At 37.4% G+C, this 20,169-nt stretch overlaps 1 protein-coding gene across 2 annotated transcripts in view; it reads left to right on the top strand.

Annotated features, from left to right (window-relative positions):
- The first annotated feature begins 848 nt into the window (after positions 1 to 848).
- LOC131695684 (bromodomain adjacent to zinc finger domain protein 1A) overlaps positions 849 to 20,169 on the top strand; it is a 51,700-nt gene continuing 32,379 nt past the window's right edge. The window contains exons 1-2 of one of the 2 annotated variants that reach the window (XM_058984280.1): positions 849 to 1,408; positions 1,768 to 2,085. In XM_058984280.1, the coding sequence (XP_058840263.1) occupies positions 1,296 to 1,408; positions 1,768 to 2,085 (431 nt within the window). In that variant the 5' untranslated portion in view covers positions 849 to 1,295. The remainder of the gene's footprint in view (positions 1,409 to 1,767; positions 2,086 to 20,169) is intronic. The other variant, XM_058984210.1, reaches the window with a different exon arrangement.

The following is a 20,169-nucleotide window of genomic DNA, read 5'->3' as shown; positions in this document are numbered from 1 at the left end:
GTTTAACAAACGTCCTACGCTGATCCACTTTGTTCGACGTTTTGTTAAATGTAGGGCTAGTTTGTCTGTAGGGTTTTGACGTCTTACACGCAACGCAAACCACATTGCAGGCAACGCAAAAACATTGCACGCAACGCAAAATACATTATGAATTTCTATTTCGATGGAGAGAAATGCATTTAATTTCGCTGATTTTTAAAAATGCATCACAAGTGATCTGCCCCTAGGTGTACACCTTATGCAGATTATCTTGAATCTGTTTTGCGTCTGTCAAATCTGCGACTCTTCTTATTCTTATGCGAATACGTTTTTCTTCCCTTTGAGGCAGACCCTTGAACAGAAAGGCCCACTACGTCATTTGTATGTGCTGTTCTTCTTCATATGCTCTTGTTTTGTTAGCTTCATCAAAGAAAAATGACAACCGCACTCACGCACAGAAAAAAAATTTGCACACCTGTTCCGTCTTGGAAAAAATGTACCCACCTGTGCCTTATTGATCTTGATGGGATACTCAAACGATAAGCCAGATGCAGCGATGCCACATGTTTTTGTGAAATGTCTGTAGAAGAATAATGAAAATGTCTGTAAAAGTCTGTAGACGGTTGTTTAAACTTTATTTACACTACGTTATTACTTCAAAAGTAGCTTGAAATTTGTAAACTATTGTGAAGGAATCACTCGTATTCGGATAAAATTATTCAAGTGCAATTTTGTTAAATACTATTACTGTTTTAAAAGTCTGTAGATTTCTGATTACGTCTGTAGGAGACCATCAAAAGTCTGTAAAATACAGACATGTCTGTAAATCTGGCATCGCTGGCCAGATGTCAATTCAAAACGACCATTTTTTACTACGGTCTTTTCGTTCATCGCAGGGTCTGTCTATGCGTTTGGTTGATTCTGGATGGTGTAGATTAGTTTGTGTTTTGTGGTCAATATTGTGTTTCTCATGAGAGTAATGGAGTGAATTCGGTAAAGAATGTACAAACGAGTGTGGAAAACACGGTGGGCGTTTGAAAAATACTAAAAGTGATTATTTTAGCTGAATTTTTTTTCCCGCCATTCAAACGGGTAAACATTTTGCATAAGAAGTGAGAACAGTGAAAAGTAAAAGCGGATGAGTGAAGTTGAGATACAATATTCGAATTAGTGAGTGGTACATCTCACCACTGGTTTGACAATCACTATTGCTGGGAAGGAAAAAGTTTTTGTGGAACAGCAAGCCATTGAAAGCATCTCAAACGTAGTGGCCTGGAAGCAAGTCAACTCGTGCCAACAAAGTAGCAGGAATAAAAATGCCTCTACTTCGAAGGAAACTCTTCGAGAAGGTCTCCGGTCCTGAACGCCTTCGAGATGGCGATGAAGTATTTTATTGTGAAACGACGAACGAAATCTTCAGTAACTATGAGTAAGTTTAAACAAATAATTTGTACAAGCGTACTAAAATGAAACATAATTTCTCAATAGACCGTAGTGTGTAGCCGTAGACAGCAAACCATTCCAGTAGCATTTTTAAGATTTGTGTCTTGTTATACACTCGGCCATATACAATTTTCGTTGAAAATAACTTAATTTGTAGTACTGTTGCAAAATCAGCTGGCAATTTCGTAGCAATCTAGCGTTATCGTATTCCTGTGGTGTTACACCGGTTTAATGCAAACTCGACAACGAAAAGGCCATTACAAAATTCAGGGTTTAACTCACACCTATGTTTACTACAACACGATTCCACTGTTAATATTTTTCCATGTATTTTTTCCTCCCTAGGGACTACTTTCATCGAGTTATGCTAATTTCTTCAATTGTGTGGAGCTGTTCAATAACTGGTAAACCGAACTTGACTTATGCGGAGGCATTAGAATCGGAAAAGCAAGCCCGTAAGCTGCTTAAAAGTTTTCCGCACGCCGTTAAAGGTCCATTGCTATTAATAGCTTCTCACACAAAACGCAGCTCCTTGAATGAACTGCTTGAAGATGTTTTCAGCTTTATTAAGGATCACTACTTCAAAGGGGAAGAACTAGATGCAATTGACCCAAATAAAAAGTTGTATCGAAGTGTAACTATATTGGATGTGATTCCACCCAAGTAAGTACTGAATCTTGTATTGTGTTTTGACATGGGCTTCATTAGTTTCAAATGGTTTGGTACTGTATTACTAGAATCTTCTGCTCGATTGATTCGTAGGGTTCCACAGGCCTAGCCCAAGTAGGGTTATCTTAAGACAATTGTCTATACGACGTAAGCAACATTGAGAGATTGTTTCAATGTCAAAATCTACGTTGGGTAAATGTTCCGAATTGCGGATTTTTCGAAAATCGATGTGATTCATCACATTCCTGTAGTTCGGGTGGAACATCGCGATGTCGCCGACATTGCGGCGTTGCGCATGTTTACTGATTGAACATATAATCAGTTAGGCATAAGAAATGATATGGTTGTTGGAAATTAAATTATTTGGAATAAGATCATTGACCTAACTGTATATTCTATGCTTTGAAAGACATTTGGCATAACGGTCATTTCGAATAAGGGTCAATGGGTTTATGGTACGAAAAAAACTTGTCACAATGTGTATTCATTTCGATGTCAGTACCAGTGGCGCAAATTTTTATTTTCAAATGTCAACTTTCAGTTCAATCAAACCCAACCATGATTCAAGTTCCAAGCCTCCCTTAGCCATTCACTTCCGAGTCAACCGAACACTTACTAATGTGGCTACGTCACATCGCTTTCTAGTGCACTGTCCGACTTCGCTGCCGCTCAGTCGGCTTTTGACTAGCTATAGCCCCTATGTTTGAGTAAACCGGGCAAACGAGAGGATCGCAGGTTCGCTTGCAATTCAAACAGTGGGTAATCAATGCCTCGTCCAACGGATCCTCAGCGGGTTGGCGCCGCTTCGAATCCTTGGCCTCGGATATCACACTAGCTCCCAGTATAAGCTCACTTGTTAAAGCACTGTCACTGTTATGAGTATTATAAAGCACAACTTATTTTTTCAATTTACCAAACTTTGGTTAATAATTTTACATTTCCGCTCTTGGATTCGGTTTATTTAGGTTAAAATACACCTTTTTGGCAAAATCCGCATTAAAATTGGACCTCTATTACTAAAGTCTCTAAACTAGACAATTACCATGCTTTTTCATTCACCAACCAAAGTTTTGATCTGCTCTGTAACGTATGCGGAATAAAATTTGGACAAAATTCAAAAGGCAGTATTTTTGTAGAAAGCCCTTTATTAAATGTTCTCTCTATATGAAAACATTTGTCAGCTTATTAACTTAATGTGGCATAAAAATTGAGTCCATTCGAGAAGTTTTATGTGAGTTTGCAGAAACTTTTTGCAAAGGAGTCGAAAAAATTGATGTTGGCATGTTCTTAATCTCTTAATTTTGATTATCGTGTTTGTTAGTTTTAGGTCAAAAATTACTGGCATATACACTCTGCATCAAATTATCACAGAAATTCTCATTTGGACGCAATTGCGGTACATTTGGAGGGTTATCAGCCTTTTGTACAAAAGATATGCCATAATCCTCCAATGCGCCAAAACTTTTTTTTGGCATAACAGCTAGGTGCCAGATTGGCCGTTCGCTGTCATTTTGTTCACATGGTTTCTCCTAGCGGGTCGAAATTAACACTGGATGCTTAAAATAAGTGTGCCTAGAGTATGACGTTTAGTACGGGGTCTTGCGCAGGGTTGCGTTTTTGTTTTAATGCTGGAAGCGTTGTCCAAATTTCATTCCGCATACGTTAGAAGCCAGTTTAGGTTAAATGTTGGCATGTTCTGTGTTTTCAAGCTTACATGAACAGTAAGAAGTATGTTCAGAGTAGTTTTACTTGAAAAACCTAGTAGAAAGATATTCACAGGGTCAATGAAATTGAAAATGAATGGAAAATGCTTGAGCGTGAAAGATGCAAACAAAAAATTGCAATTCAACATAGTAGGGCATGATTTGAGATTTGTTCCTCCTTCAAATTCAAAACAACATGTTGAAAATTTGCAGCTCGGATCAGTACAGATTGATAGAAATGTTTGAAAGAAAGAAATAACCCCCAAGTTAGAGTAAGCCGGGAAAACGAGTGGATCAACAGTTTGCTTGCTAGAACCATTTAGGTAGTATATATAGATTCAAAAAATAACTCTTGTTTGAAATAATCCTTATGTTTGAATAAACCGGGCAAACGAGTGGATCAACAGTTTCTTTGCATGCAGATCCAAAGAACTGTTCATGATTGAAAGAAGCAATCAACCCCTAAATGTGAGTAAACCGGGAAACGAGTGGATCTACAGTTTGTTTGTGAACTTATTTCGCATACAGATTCAAAGTTTGAATGTTCATGTTTGAAAGAAGGAATCAAGCGCTAAGTTTGATTAAACCGGCCAAACAAGTGGATCACTTGTTTACTTGCGAGAGCTATTTGGTGTATAGATTTCAATAACTGCTCTTAATTGAAAAAAAATCAACCCTTATTTTTTAGCAAACCGGGAAACAAGTGGATCACCAGTTTACTTGCGTCGTCTATTTGGTATACAAATTTAAAAAATTGCTCATTTTTGAAAGAAGGAATCAATTCTTATGTTTCTGGTAAGCGGCTATTGACGTTAATGCCGCGAACGAATGTTGTTCCACAGACAATGGAGCAGGTGGTGTGGACTGTTGCCATCAGCAGACAGCAATAAGAAAATCAGAGCAATCCCAATCAATACCCAGAGTAGGTGACGGGAATGTTGCGGAATGTATCAATGATTATGGCGAAGGTATCCTCAAAACGGTTTTCTTGGCATCAATCTCCTGGTCTCCGAACTCGCAATGGCGGTGTTGATATAGTACGCGTGGTGATGTTTGATTTTTATTGGCACTGATATCAGCAACACGGTGCGATGTGCAATTCTTCGTTTGTAAATCCTCGAAAAATCGATTCACTATCCGACATTTTATTAGCTGACAAAAACAACGAAAGCTGAGAGAATGGCTGTAGAAGCCTGCTTGAATGTTGGCACTAGAGGTGTGCGCCGATGCATTTTTAATCGGCGGCGGCGTAAGCGACATTTTTGACCGGCGGCGGCGGCGTTGGCGGCGTCACGCCGTTGGACCCTATCGGCGGCGGCGCGCCGGCGTGTTTCGGCGTGACGAATATTGACGCCTATGTAACTAAAAAAAAATATTGACAGTACAATTCGTTTCCCAAATTTTCGGTTTATTTTGTAACAGACTTCACAGCACATACAAACAAACGTTACAGCTTAAAGAAAATCTAAAAAAATCATCGCCCACGATGTACTAGCGACATCTGTTGAACACATTGCACAAAATGTAATTCTCGCAACCATATCAATTTTTTTTTCAACTGAAGCTCCAATAGTGCCCACCCTGCTTGCCAAATGCAAGATAATAAATGAAAGGTGGAACTATTTTTACAGTTGTAAAATTTGAAGAATGAAATAGAAAAATTGTCGATGTCGCATACTACGACTTCGCATGAAATAATGATTACCATGGACAAATTGAAAGAATGCAGAGTAACGACTGTATTTCAATGACCCATAATAATTATTTATTGTTCTATACAGGTATACCTCGATTTAACATACGTTAAATCGAATTTTATGTTAAATCGAAACACAAAAGAAACATTTGTTTTCGAATAGAATTATTTTTTTTGTTCATCATACGAAATATTTATGAGGATATTACTGATTGTATCCACCTAACAGTGATATAGAAGCCACATTCACAATTAAACAATTAGATTGCTCTTCTTAACATAAACAACATATTTATCTTAACCTTGCCAAGTATTCGCCAATTCTAACAGATATTCATATAATAAAGTTCGTCGCAAAATTTTCTCAGAATTCAGGATAACTTATAAGAATACAGTAGCAGTACAGTATTAGTTAAATTTTGTTCACTAGATTCTTTCTAACATCAACAAAGTGATTAACCATTGTGTGCATGAAGAGCACAATGCCTAACTTTAGTAAGTAAGAAAATTTGTGTTTCTATTTTGTCTCATCTTTATCTTGGTAGACAAACCTGTGCGTCAGATAATCGCAGAATTCAAAAAGAGAGCACTACTTGAGTTCACGAGCAAACGAATAGTCACGAAGTTTTGTAAGCACAGGAGTTCTACTTGCTGAAAAAAACAACCAAAACAAGCCATTGTAGCGCTGTAGTTCTCCTTAAAGAAAAAGTTTGATTAAATCATTTTGTACACGACAGATACATTTTAATTACAATACAAAAAATATTTAAAATTTTTTGTTTAATCCTTATGTATATGGAGGTGAAATTCGCTAGAATGTTGATGTCACTATTATCAATCTCCAAACTAGCCGCGTAGCATGTAATAGCTAAAGCCAAGAATTGATCCACTTGTTTCCTGCTCCCACGTTGTAAAAGGCGACAAAGACGGAAATCTTGTTTTCATTTTATTAGATCTATCTCCTTTTTCATTTATTGGATCCATCTCCTAGATTTCTATTTGAACGTGAACCTTTATTATGGTACTCCTGGGGACCATGTATCCAGAGTCTTCGATCATCTTGAATCGTATGCAAATGCCAGTACAGTTTATTCGAATCCCAATCTTTACTAACGACCATTCTCTACCCGTTGCAGTTGTTGAGAGTGATATATACAGATATACAGAATACGCAGAAATATAAAATGAATATAATCACAATCAGTGTCGGACTAACATTGCTTTTGTGTGCTTCCTCTGTTTACATTAAGTAATGACCAGCACCGGTATTGATAAATAAACACCGTGAGCTTACCAGGAGTCCTACATTGAATCTTCCTCATTATCGTCTTTTGCATTTTTTTTGCAAGAGGAGTCTATCCATAACGAAGTTTTTTTTGAAAGATGTCCACATGCACTGAGAAATTTACCTGTTCAATACAGCCTGAGAAAAGATATTATCTAAAGCAGGAATCGAGCTTATGTCCTTTCAAGCTCTAGTTGGGTGCGTTAACCACTCCACCATCGAGGAACTGTAATGACTTCATTACAAATTTCCAACAGTTTCGTAATAACCGCTACAGCCCCAATGCCTATTAGTGGGACTCACCGTCCGCCAATATCTCGTCACCGCCCTATACATTCCATCAACCATATCTTTCCAGTTATCTATCTTACGCATAAAAACCCATAAAACTATTATCAGGAAATAACTTGAGCCACAAATTCGTGTATTCATTTTGTTATGCGGTATCAAAATAAGAATGTTTTTGTATCTCAGAATCTTAAACATAATCTAGCGAAAAAACGAAAATAAATTATGTTTTTTTAAGCATTGGAAGCGGATCATAGTATAAAATTGAAATTGATTCTTAACATTTCGTTTTAGTAACATTGATAATGAAAAAAAATTAAAAAAATTTGCATGTATGTTAAATCGAGGCAAAAATTACGTTAAATCGAAATATGTTAAATCGAGGGTATGTTAAATCGTGAGTATGTTAAATCGAGGTATACCTGTATTTGGGAAATTAAGCAACGGTAAAACAGTTTTTGTTTTGTTTGAGGAAATTAATTGTTGTTGTCGTTCATTGTTTTTTTGTTTCTATTTGGTCATCTTTACCGTAAGCCCGGGGACAATTGACAGCTCCCATATATTGAATTCATAAGCAAATTTTGGGGTGATTTGGTGAAATCATGGCGGCTCGAATGGAGCAAAATTTGAAAAAGGCGCATCCCATTTATTATTTTCCATATCTGTGGGATCAATTTAAGCATTTCTACCATTTCTTTTTGCTGCTAGAATTCTGATAAAAACACAAATTCTATTCAAAACGAATTGTTAAGCTTGGTGGTGATGTACTTGGCCAAAATGTTTTTCATTTACATTTACATACATTCATTCGAGATAAAAAGCACCAATGATTTTACGATTTCAAACTTCACACAACAAGAAAACCAAAACATGTTTAGGAAGGAAGAGAGCCGGTTGTTAAAAACAACGACTTCCAGCTAAATATATAATAAGATTTATGTAACTTTGCTGACGGTTTTCAGTTAGGGATAAATTTATTCTCTAATAATAGTTTTCTTTATTCACATTTTGGAATAAGCTTTTTCTAAATGTTATTCAAGCCGCATTGACGGCGTTCATAACACACGTAACGAAACACGCTTTTCTCTTGAAACTTTTTCGTTTCGTTGTTCGTGGTACTCATACAGAGAAGGCATACTAGCGCCACCATCAAATCGGTGGTGCATATATGTAACAAGCACTATCTGTCAAGTTGTCCCTGGGTTGTTTACCGTCGCTCTTTTAGAATCCCGCAGATATCAGGTACCCTTAATGTCACTTTTAATGATCGTGTAAGGACACCTTTCAAGGTAGACACATTACTTCATTTTCCAGGCTGGTGTTTACTTTTACTTCTTGTAAGTACAAAATCGCCACGATGATAAGGAATACGATTCCCTGGCACTACATTTTCTTACAACGTACGATCTGCTTCTATCTTGAGTGCAAAGTATGCTCGATGTGCTGGAATCATACAGATCTACACCCTGACGAAACCTTAACATACAGTTACTATGAATCATAATCATTCCACGACTTGACGTGTTAGCTCTTGTTAGGTTGAAACTGATCACTAAAAAAGTCTGATTGAAAATGGTCTGAGCGTATCTCTAGTTTTCGTAGCACCCTGCCAATTTCTCCAGCAGTTCCGGGGACCAACAAATTTTAATCCATTGCATACATTCGATACACCGGATCAATTAAATTACTAACATCCTGTTATGTGTTTACTCACCGGTCGGCATCGTGTTGTAACTTAAGAAATGGTAGTGAACAACTCCCACCTTGGGCACTTCGACAAGAATGAATTTCACATTTCCGGCCCATATTGTTTGTTTTGGTTTGCATGAGATTAAAAAGACCGTAACGTTTTCGGGTGGGTGCGGAAACTAAGTAACGCATTTAGCTCTGTGTCAAAATCTCTTCACTAACGCCACCGATTTGTAATTGAAATCGTCCGTTTTTTTTCTACGAGTGATGAAAATTCATCTCGTGTTACGTCTTATGTGTCTGTGACACCGGGCTGGTGCAACTGACACTGAAAATCTTTCTTGAGTTGGGCTAGATCACACGATGAATAATTTATGAGACTAGAAATCTTACCCTGTGCATCGCTACATCTGTGCACCAGCGTCGCGAAAAGTCAAGATCACTTTGCTCAACTATTCTTCGAGAAAAAAAATTTAAAATAGGTCACGATTCAATCAATTATAAATAAACCTCGTATGGAAAATAATTTTTGTGTTTTCATAAAGCTAGTTCACGCAAAAAAGATGACATTATACTCAAATGTTTAGTAGGTGGTTGTGTCTGAATATGTTTAATATTTTTATGATTCTAATTCATAACTCGAAGAAACATTGATTTGTATTAACTTTATTGACTAAAACAGTCAAGAATTGAACGACGTGCAACGATTTTCGTAAATTCTCGTCGTGTTATCGTGATATTTTAGTCTTGAGCTTACCGTTGGATTTTTTACACAGAGTCACGTGTTTTATAGTTTTCTAAATTTTTTCACGGACATGAACTGTGGCTAGGTAATGTATTTTGCTCACCGCAGTTTCATTTAAATCGGAACATTTCTCTGAATTTTAACAAAGGAATAACAGGGTAATGTCTTTGTATCTAATGCTCGTGCCTATGAGACTGGCTGCTAGCAGTTGTACACAATAGCTCACATAGAAATGAATAATAGTCTGAGTTCCTTGTAATTGTTTACGTAAGTATAATAAGATTATGTGGAAAATTAATTACTTCATGAATTACATCATGAACAGTTTCACGAGCTCGACTGGTGAATCGTGTGTAGCATATTAGGAATTAAGAATCGGTTAAAAAATCAATGAATAATACACTGCGTTCCAGTGAAATTGATTACGTGCAAAGATTAGGATCAGGCACATAATCGTATATTTCAGGCACATATATCTTGAAAGTGGATTTTTTTTTAATTTGTGAACTATTTCACGCACACGAATGGTGAATTGAAACTTATATGCTCACAATCATAACCAGTTGACGAAGGATTTTTTAATTATATAACGAGTGTCGTGTAATGGTTTTCGAGAAAAGATCAAGATTATTTTAATTCTGTAATCCAATTGACGACCACTAATACCAAATTATGATCAAGATGTGATAAATCATGAATCAGTTAACGTCGTATATTCGGTCCATAGACAATGTTCCTAGATTTGTGGATAAAATCATGAGTCAACAATTTTAGAGTTCGCGAATTTTCGGCGCGGGAAAAATGGATCGTCGGCGTGCGTTAAAAATTACCGGCGGCGGCGGCGTGGCGCGGCGGCGCACAGGTCTAGTTGGCACTAGTAATGTCACTGTGTTCGGTCCGTTAGTTTGTGGATATATCTTATTAGGAACGTATACCTGACGCAAATGATCATTTAATGACATTCTGAGGTGAATAAAATACATTTTAGCTACGCCATCGAGTGCGGCATTCCACCCACAAATGCTTTTGGATTTACATGAAAATTCCGTGGGTCTCTGTGAGACCAATTTTAGCCATTTTTATGGTTTTCCAAGGGCTCAAATGAGCATGGCATTATTGTAGCGTAATCACAAACAAAACGTAAATGCTAGCCCACTGAATTACTTGGGCAGTTTTGGATATCCTGGACCCGGAAAACTTGGTAGAGGACGCATAAAATATACCATACTAAGCGAGTTATTAAATATCGGAGTCATAACGATAAAGTATTCATATATTAGCACTGGAAATTTTTTTTATTGTGCATACTGTCTTAGATTGGCGCGGACGGAGTATTTAATACTGGCTCATTTCCTGGGTTATACAGCGGACTCCCAAAAACCAAATGCCGGCGGACGCTTCCAATTCGCGTGATCGGGAAAGATGAACGGAAAGAAAACTTAAACACGTCTTTATTTAACCGATAATGTAAAAAGAAAAGAATGTTTTTTATTTTCTCTGTAATGATGACAACCGTCGTTGACTGTCATTTCAGTTCAGTGGCACAAAAAAATATAGCTCGTATCGAGATTATCAACAATCTTGAATCGCATAAAACCACATCAACTTGGTGCTCTGTCAACAATGCATCTCATTTGAAGTCACCCAGCTGGACGCTTTAGTGCCATTTCGGTTATTCTGGATACATGTTTAGCGGACAGTTTAGGTGAATATTCCTCTCTTGCGACACATCACACCTCTACTCGGTAATCTGTAAATGATGTAAAACTATTTGAATTCGTACGAGCACATGTAAAAATTTTAACCAGACCTGACGACACCGCATCTACGGCAACAAACGTTTTAGGTTTTTATTTAATCAACTCTGAGATATGTGAATATTGAAATAAAGTGTGATGTGTACCAAGACCCTCCCCTCAGTCCACAAAAAATCTACATTTTTGCATGTTTCTTTTAAACACGTGTTCTTACAAATTCACATACATTTAAATATATATATTCTTACAAACAAATTTTTTCATCAACATTTACATTAGTGTTGTAGTTTCATAAAAAGGGACAGAGAGCGAAAATTTTGATAATTCATTGATAACCTTTAAAAAAAAGTTGTACCTTCTAACCTAGCTCACAGTGTTAGTGGGATACCGAAAAGAGGTTTTGGGCGATGCTGGCGTAATGCCGCATAGCCGTGTCCGAGGTCGGGATGGTCGCGTATTCGTCATGGGATACGTAAGCGAACCTGTGATTGACTCGTTTACCCGGTATCCTCGAACATAAGGACTAGACTTTAGTCAGGTTGTGAATGGAAAATTCTACACGTTGGATAGTCCACAAACTTCGATTACGGCATTAGTAAATTTGTTGGGAATGTGTCCACTACCCGCTCTACGCTATCGAAGGAAATTATGGACCATTTCCCAGCATCCGTAATGATATATTTATATATTTCTTACATTTCTAGTGTACCACACAAATCAGTTGATTATCATTTACGATCCTATGCGACTTGTGCCGGAATGACCATTCTGGAGTTAAGTCTTCAAGTGGTTCAGGAACCATTCATAAACCACGTGGACCTATTTGCAACCTTTTTAGACCCAACACCTCTCTCCCTTGTTCATTTCACCGTTATGTGTTCGACGGCGTATCCGAGTACCTTTTTAGGTTTCAATTAATGAATTTCCAATGTTTTATCCATAGTTCGAAATTGAAAATTTGTGACATCTTAGAACTTCCCTAAGTCAAGCTTTTGGGTTAATAATATTGTTGATACAGTCAGAGGGAGAGTGGGGAGGGGCTCCTGATTTCTTTTACTACGTAACAGGCCGGTGAGGGTACCCGGAGACCCACAAAACTTAAATGCCAATAACTCAGGCAATTTCCAACCGATTTTGACACTTTTGAGTGTTTTGAATTCAACAACTCATTCACTTTTAGACTTGAAAATAAAATGTGGTAATTCATTCATTCGGTTCCCGGGAGTCCGGCTTTCCGGAAGCATGTTTCAGTGCTGGGATACTACTTGAGAATTTCAATGGAATACTAGCAATATGGGTTTCAAAATTCTTGGAATTGCTTCAGCAGGCTGTATCTTGTGGTTTTGGAATCATTTGGCGATTTGACCCCGGAACGGACATTCCGGAGAAGGTTCCCTTGGGACCGTGAGTGGCCACTCCGTATTCAAATTCCCATTCCGTATTCAAATTGCCATATGTTATTATGAAACAACAAATAACAGACTTTTAGACAATTTGAAGTTTTGATACTCATATTGCTAAGATATTACTAAACTTTTCAAATCATTCCCCAGTACTAGAAAATTAGTTTATTTAATTTTACTCCAGAAAATCCAGATTATCAAGAACAGATACATTCATCTGGTTCAACTTCACAAAATCAAAAAGTGGACGAGTTCATGAATCCAAAACATCTAAAAGTGTACAAATCGGTTAAAGAAAGCCATAGTTATGAGCATTTCAATTTGTACCCGGGTACCCTTGTCGGCCTGTTAAAGGTGTTTTTTTTGTTGAGCATACAACGGTTAAACAGACATACGCAGACTTGTGGGATAACACTCCTCGCCCTTTGTAGACAAAAGTCGTCATTTACTAGACCACCGCGTTTCATCCATGAGTGTACGTAGTTTATAAATAATTCCTAGTTTTATCCCAGTAGTGGAGCTTGAAATTTAGATTTCCGGGAAAATGAAACTGAATCAATTCATTCCATAGCCAGTTTAACGTGTTTCCTATCGTACGCTTAGTTGAACACATGCGCACTTAGCGAGATCTGCAAAATTACACCGAGAAATTCCCGTGCTACGCCATTAATAACAGCAACATAAGGTATCTTTCGCATACATCATAATCAATCATCTGGAAATTGGCCACGAAAACAAATAGTGTTGTCTAATGAAAATATACAATGTTTGACTCAATGATTCGCTTACGATCAAAACAGTTGCAATAAAAATGCAGACAGCTTTCCGAAAAGATATTGAAGTTCAAAAAGATATTGAAGTTCACCCATCACAAATTCAACTAGAATGCGGATCAACCTGCCACTTTTCAACCGGCAATCAAATTCATACAAATAACAGGAAGTTGCTTCTATCACTTGTCCTGTAGGGTAATTTCGGGAGAGATGCTGCGTAAGGAGAGATGCCGCACTCTCTATATCTCGTATATGGGGTCACTTTTATACTGTAATATGATATTGTGATATTGTCTTGCGAAGAATTACAACACTGGAGATGTAAAATAATCCTTTTTATTAACTCACGGAACTTTTATTAATGATTATGTGCGTCCAGTTGCATAACGGGGGGTGGAAAATTTTCAGTATCGCATTAAAATTTCGATTTTTTTTAAATTGCTCGATTTTTTTAGTAAATCATGTATCGGTGGAATAGCTGGGATCTTTTAGAAGGCATTCTGATCATGAGCACGATCATCCATAATTTCAGAGGAAAATGTCGTCATGCGGTATCTCTCCCCTACAATTGGGATAGACGCCGCATCAAAATTGCGGGTGAGATGCCGCATATGATGGCGAAGGATCCATAGCTAAAAAGTTTTTTTTTCATGTCGGAATGTCATTAAATGAACATTTGTGTTAGGTATAGGTATATCCACAAACTAACGCACCTAACACAGTGACATATAGGATTATGAGTCTTTTTATCTATATATTTAAACTGGCGATATGTATCTAAGTATTAGTTTCTTTCGGTTTATTCTTTAAAGTTTTAGGCACTAATTTTCGTGAATGCATTGTAGTTATGTCCATATTTTTTTCGAGAGTTGTCCTACTGGAGCTGTAGAGCTAGGTTCTCGGAAGGGCTCCCCGTCAGAATCACATACTACAATTTGCAGACGAGACAGGCAATGTCGCCCACTAAAACACTGCATTAGGCCAATTGTAGCGGGCCGTGATTCTGAATGTGATATTCATTGTACGCTTCAGGTATGTGCGGGCGTAGGGACTCGCGATCGCGTGTATCATCGCGAAGAGCTCGAGCATTTGTACATTAACGTGTTCGATCGCGTGTGCGTTTGTATGTCGCGTGTGCTAACGTGTATGTAACTTCGCGTGCATGAATTCTATTTTATAGCCGTGTGCCTTTCGCATATTCGCGTGTGTTCTTGGATTATCGCGCGCGGACCGTGAATCTAATACTTTATTTTTTGGTGTACTGCTAAGATGCTAAGAGTGTGAGATCTTCCATATCACTAGAGTGCCCGGTAATGTAGCCATGGAACGTGTTGTCCAGTGGATATGAGCTTTATTTTTTGATTGGTTCTACTGAATGTATGGACCTAAGTTATTAAGACAGAGAGTTGGTTTCCGGACGTGACCAATTCATAAGCGCGCGAAAACGGACGTTTGTAGGTTCGTGTTTGAGACAGCGTTTGAAACGTGGCGTTTTATGTGTGGCATTTCCTATATACGCGTGCGTTCTTGGATGGTTTCGCGGACCTTCATTCTGATAGTTTGTTTTTGGTGTACAATTCACATTCTGACAGGGAGTAAGTTACCCCATATCACTAGAGTCCTCGGTCATGTCGCCATGTAACGTGGTGTCCAATGGATATGAGAGCTTTCTTTTTTTTAATTGATCCAATTGAAGGCATGGACCTAGTCTGCTGATATCAAGGATAGAAACATCCGGAAGTGACCGATTCATGTTCGTGCGACCGCGAGAGTTTTTACATTCATGATTAAGACCGCGTTTGAAAATTTATAGGAGCTGAGACATTTACTTTATCAACGGGATGTTATCATGTTTACGAGATCGCGGGTGTAGGTGCTGGGGATGGTCACGAAGGGCTCAAGCATTTTTATATTAACGTGTTTGTCACGTGTATGTGACTTCGCGTGTATAATTTTGATTATATAATGATGTAGCGTGTATTCTTGCTTGATCGCGCGCGGACCGTGAAACTGATGCTTAATTTTTAGTGTATGGTACAGATGGTAGTCCGTTTCCGCATATCACTTGAGTTCTAGGTCATGTCACTATGGAACGTGTTATTTAGTGAACATGAGCGTCACTTTTTTGATTGGTTCAACTGAATGTATAAGTCCAGATTGGTAAAACTTTCGGACGTGGCCGTTTTATGATCGCGCGAGTGGTGGGTTAATGTTTGAGACCGCGTTTGGAAGTTTAAAGATGCTACGTTTACTTAACTACCGGGGTGTTTTCATGTAGGCGAAATCGCGGGCGTAAGTATATGTGGATTATTGCAATTACATGGTCGCGTTTGTGGCCAGGTTTGTGTTATCGCGAAGAACACGAGCGTTTGTACCTATATGAGTATAGATAGCGTATAGTAGCGATGTACTAATAAAAGGAATCATAACATGCCGAATAAAGAAAAAAGATGCAAAGAGCTTGACTAGAAGTGTATAAATTGAACAATACTATTTTGGTATACATAAATAATGGAAAAGCAAACTAATAGATGTACAAAAGAAACAGACTAATGAAGTAGAATAGAAAAACATGCAATCAAACTCGCCTAAATGCAGCAAATGTTGCATATTTATCATTAACGACAATTGCATGCTGTTAGACTTTCATCATGCTATGCTGACCGGGAATGGATGACTCACGTGCGTCGGTAAATTTATTTTACCCTAATTAATCCAACCCGATTTTCCCGAATGAATAGAACCAAATGCTCAGATTGATCACCAGAAGTATTAGCCACTATTCCATCATATAAGTCAGTTCTGCGCCCATTCCCTGACCCAACTGTCACAAATACTCAGACGAAAACATACATAGATAGACATACGACTAGCACATAACAGTGTTTGAATGTTTACGTGTGTATGGGAAGTGTTGTGTGTTGAGATATGTGTGTTACCTGTAAATAATAAGTTAATACTAGCAATATTTAATGTGTTAAAATAAGACATGTGTAATATGCTACTTGCAGTTTGTTGGTCGTTCCTACTTATCTGATTCAATTGAGTATGAGAGTACATCTCAATTCTTCTAAAACCTGGCGACGTCTGATGGTAGCGAATAGTCATTGTTGGCAGCAATGTTACCTTTTTTTATGAATGAACTCGGAGAGGTCATCAGAGGAATGTGACGCATGAGACCGAAAATAAATAAAAAAAAAATGAAATAAAGAGAAGAGTTAGTATTATTATTGAGTATTATTTGAACAACACACATGTAACATTCAATAAAACTACTTGGAATCGTCTAAATGCCAGAAAATGATATATATATATATATATATATATATATATATATATATATATATATATATATATATATATATATATATATATATATATATATATATATATATATATATATATATATATATATATATATATATATATATATATATATATATATATATATATATATATATATATATATATATATATATATATATATATATATATATATATATATATATATATATATATATATATATATATATATATATATATATATATATATATATATATATATATATATATATATATATATATATATATATATATATATATATATATTTACTATTAACGACAATTGCATTCCGTTAAAAGTTTCTCATGCTATGCTGACCGGGAATGGATGATTGATGTGCGTCGGTAAATTAATCGTACCTTCATTTATCCAATCCGAATGAGTCGAATCGAATGCACGAATTGAACACCGGTAAAAAGTGATCCAAAGAAGGATTACCCACTATTCTATCATATAAGCCAGTTCTGCATCCATTCCCTGACCCATGCCACAAATACTCAGACGAACACATACACAGATAGACATACGACTAGCACATAATTTTACACTAGTACTAAAAACTACAATTATTACAACACAACACAACTAATAGTGTTCAACTGTTATTTTTTTAATGCGCCTGTGCACGTTGACGAGGTCGACCGATAAATCGACACACAATGACTCCCACTCAAAAAGACAGCCGTTAAGCTGTTGAACAATGTCTGCAAACACAGCCCACAGAAAAAGTCAATCCACGGCGACCCGCCAATCGGCCACGCCAGTGTGCACAGGCTCTTAGTTGACTGTTAGTTTGGGCTGGTGCAGAGTATGAAATAACACAAAACATAAAAAAGGCCCATAAGCCCTCTCGGTCTCCTCGATGCACCACTATCGAGGCATAATGCAATAACCATCTTAAAGCAGTTGTCTGCTCAAATATGCTTAAAGATGCTTGCAATACCGTCAAACCCGTCAACCTACGAGAGGGTGAATCCATTGTAGTGATGTCCATATTATGATAAAAACGAAAATTTCAAGGAATTATTGCTTTTTTCAAAATGAATCTTTCAAGAACTAACCTAAGCTATATAAATTTATTGTTGGGAGAAAGAGCCAAAAACTGCTTTTAAAAAACCCATAGGTATATATCGCTCTTACAAACATATAGATAAATAGTACCCTTAATTAAGTTACTCAAACTTAACCGTTACACAAGGTTGCGAAAGATAAAAATATTTTTTAAATGTCGAATAAAAAACTGTTTCTAGAAATGGTAGTACCCCCTTAAGAAAAGTGTAGGTGATAGCCGATTTAAAGGTTTAGAACTTCAGGAAATTCAGCTGGACACCCCATTCACAAAAAACATCAACGAGAGCTAAAAAAAATTTGTTCGCCATTTTTCAGTTTGTGACCATGGTGCGGCGTCTCACTCGCACATGCGGCATCTCTCCCGCAATGACCTTTTTTTTTAAATGTTCGTGAAAATTTCATGAATTTTTTTTTGATGACAAAAACCATTTTACAGTACTTTAGAAACTTGTCGCTGTTGACAAAAATGATTTCTTCGAATATTGAATGGTTTACATTGATGCAGGATCGATTTTTAGAAATGTGCGGCATCTCTCCCCAATTTACCCTACTTCGAGACAAACAGGCGCAAAATTTAGTCCTTCTCGCGAGGACCGGTGTTTACTTGGCGAACAGTTGCTAATTCGTCCGATTTTGCAAACTTTGTTCCGTGGGACGGACTGAGATCTCTAAGCTATAAGCTGCAGTTCTATCAGACCGCAAAAAAAAATTAAAAATCCTGGAGTTGTTCATCCACATGCCTGTATGAACTCCTCGTAGAACCGCAAGCCAGTTTTGCTCAACAGTGCTTGAGAAGTCTTTGGCAAAATGGATTCCGAGGATTTTCGCCGAAGACTGCATTTGTAACCAGTCACTACATGGTGTCATATTCAATGTGCCGATCTTTAGGGCGTTAGTCTTCTGTGTGTTGAGTATTGCTCCAGAAACAGCTGTGAAATTGGCAAAGGTATTGCGAATTGCAAGTAGCTGAGATTCGCTGTCGACGAACATAGATATGTCATCCGCATATGCGTTCAGTACTGCATGCGGAAAATGTCTGCGCAGTTTATCGAGCAAATGTTGTATATAGATAACAAACAAGATCATTGAAATGGGATCACCTTGACGCACTGACCTTTGAGTTTTGATTTCTCTTCCTAGCTTCCTATTGATCAGAACTTTGGAGAACATTAAGAGATTTATCAATTCCTGAGTTCATTTTTCCCATCGTTTTTGCAAGGAAGCTGTACTTCACTCCAGATCTGCAAATTTTCACCAGGTTGTTTTGAACTTGAAGGAAGAATAAATCTCAAATCATGCCCTACTATGTTCTATTCGCAGTTATTCGTTTACATCATTCATTCAAACAGTCGAGCTGCTCATTCATATTCCTTTCATTTTTGATTTCATTTACCCAGTGAATATCTCTGTACTGGGATATTGACTAGATTTTTCAAGCAAAACTACTCTGAACATACTTCTTACTGTTCATGTACGCTTGAAAACGTAAAATATGTCAACATTTAACCTAAACTGGCTTCTACAGAGCAGATGACTACTTTGGTTGGTGAATGAAAAAACATCAATTTGAAATGAAGACGTACGGTTTGGTTATGAAAATCCCGCCAACTTGAAAGTGAATGATTAAGGGAGGCTTTGAATTTGAATCATGGTTGGGTTTGATTGAGCTGAAAGTTGGCATTTGAAAATGAAAATTCGCACCACTGCTTCACTCTATCGAAGGCATGGCCGAAGTCGAAAGCTAATGACATTTTGTTTTCTTGCTGTTGTTTAAGTTCGCAGATGCGATCCAGTATTCGGGCGGTAGCTTCAAAAATGTTTCGCTTCCCATTACAGCATTTTTGGTTTTTGGATAGCACTAGCACAGGGGACTCATTCTTTTTTTTGCCGAAAAATCAATCCTTTGTGCTGCAATTTAGTTTTTTCTCTTGCCGTTCATTTCGTAAACTTAAAAGTGGTTTTGCACGTACGAGTGCGTATGAACGTTTTGTGTACAAAACTCCGTGATCTTTTATACATACTCGTTTGGTAGAAACGTTAGTTACAGTCATCGGTATCGATTTGCTACGGATTATAGAATGTTGTCCTTCGGAAGCAGTATTCGGATGTCGATATGAAGTGTTTGGATCGTTAAATGTCCGTTTGCAACACATCACTTGTAATGAGGACCAGTGAAGAGGAAGAGCTGCAGCATGTAAGCGAATGCATTGACGTGAAACAGCGACAGCTGGCTTGAGTGCAGTTTACGAAAAAAATTGCACGTCCGACTTGGCATACAGTTGTCAACACCACCAGCGAAATACTAGAAGGAGGTGGTTGAACGGT

This window comes from Topomyia yanbarensis, chromosome 1 (genome assembly GCF_030247195.1).
Source record: "Topomyia yanbarensis strain Yona2022 chromosome 1, ASM3024719v1, whole genome shotgun sequence".
NCBI classification, from domain to species: Eukaryota; Metazoa; Arthropoda; class Insecta; order Diptera; family Culicidae; genus Topomyia; species Topomyia yanbarensis.
This window is presented reverse-complemented; position numbering and strand designations above follow the sequence as displayed.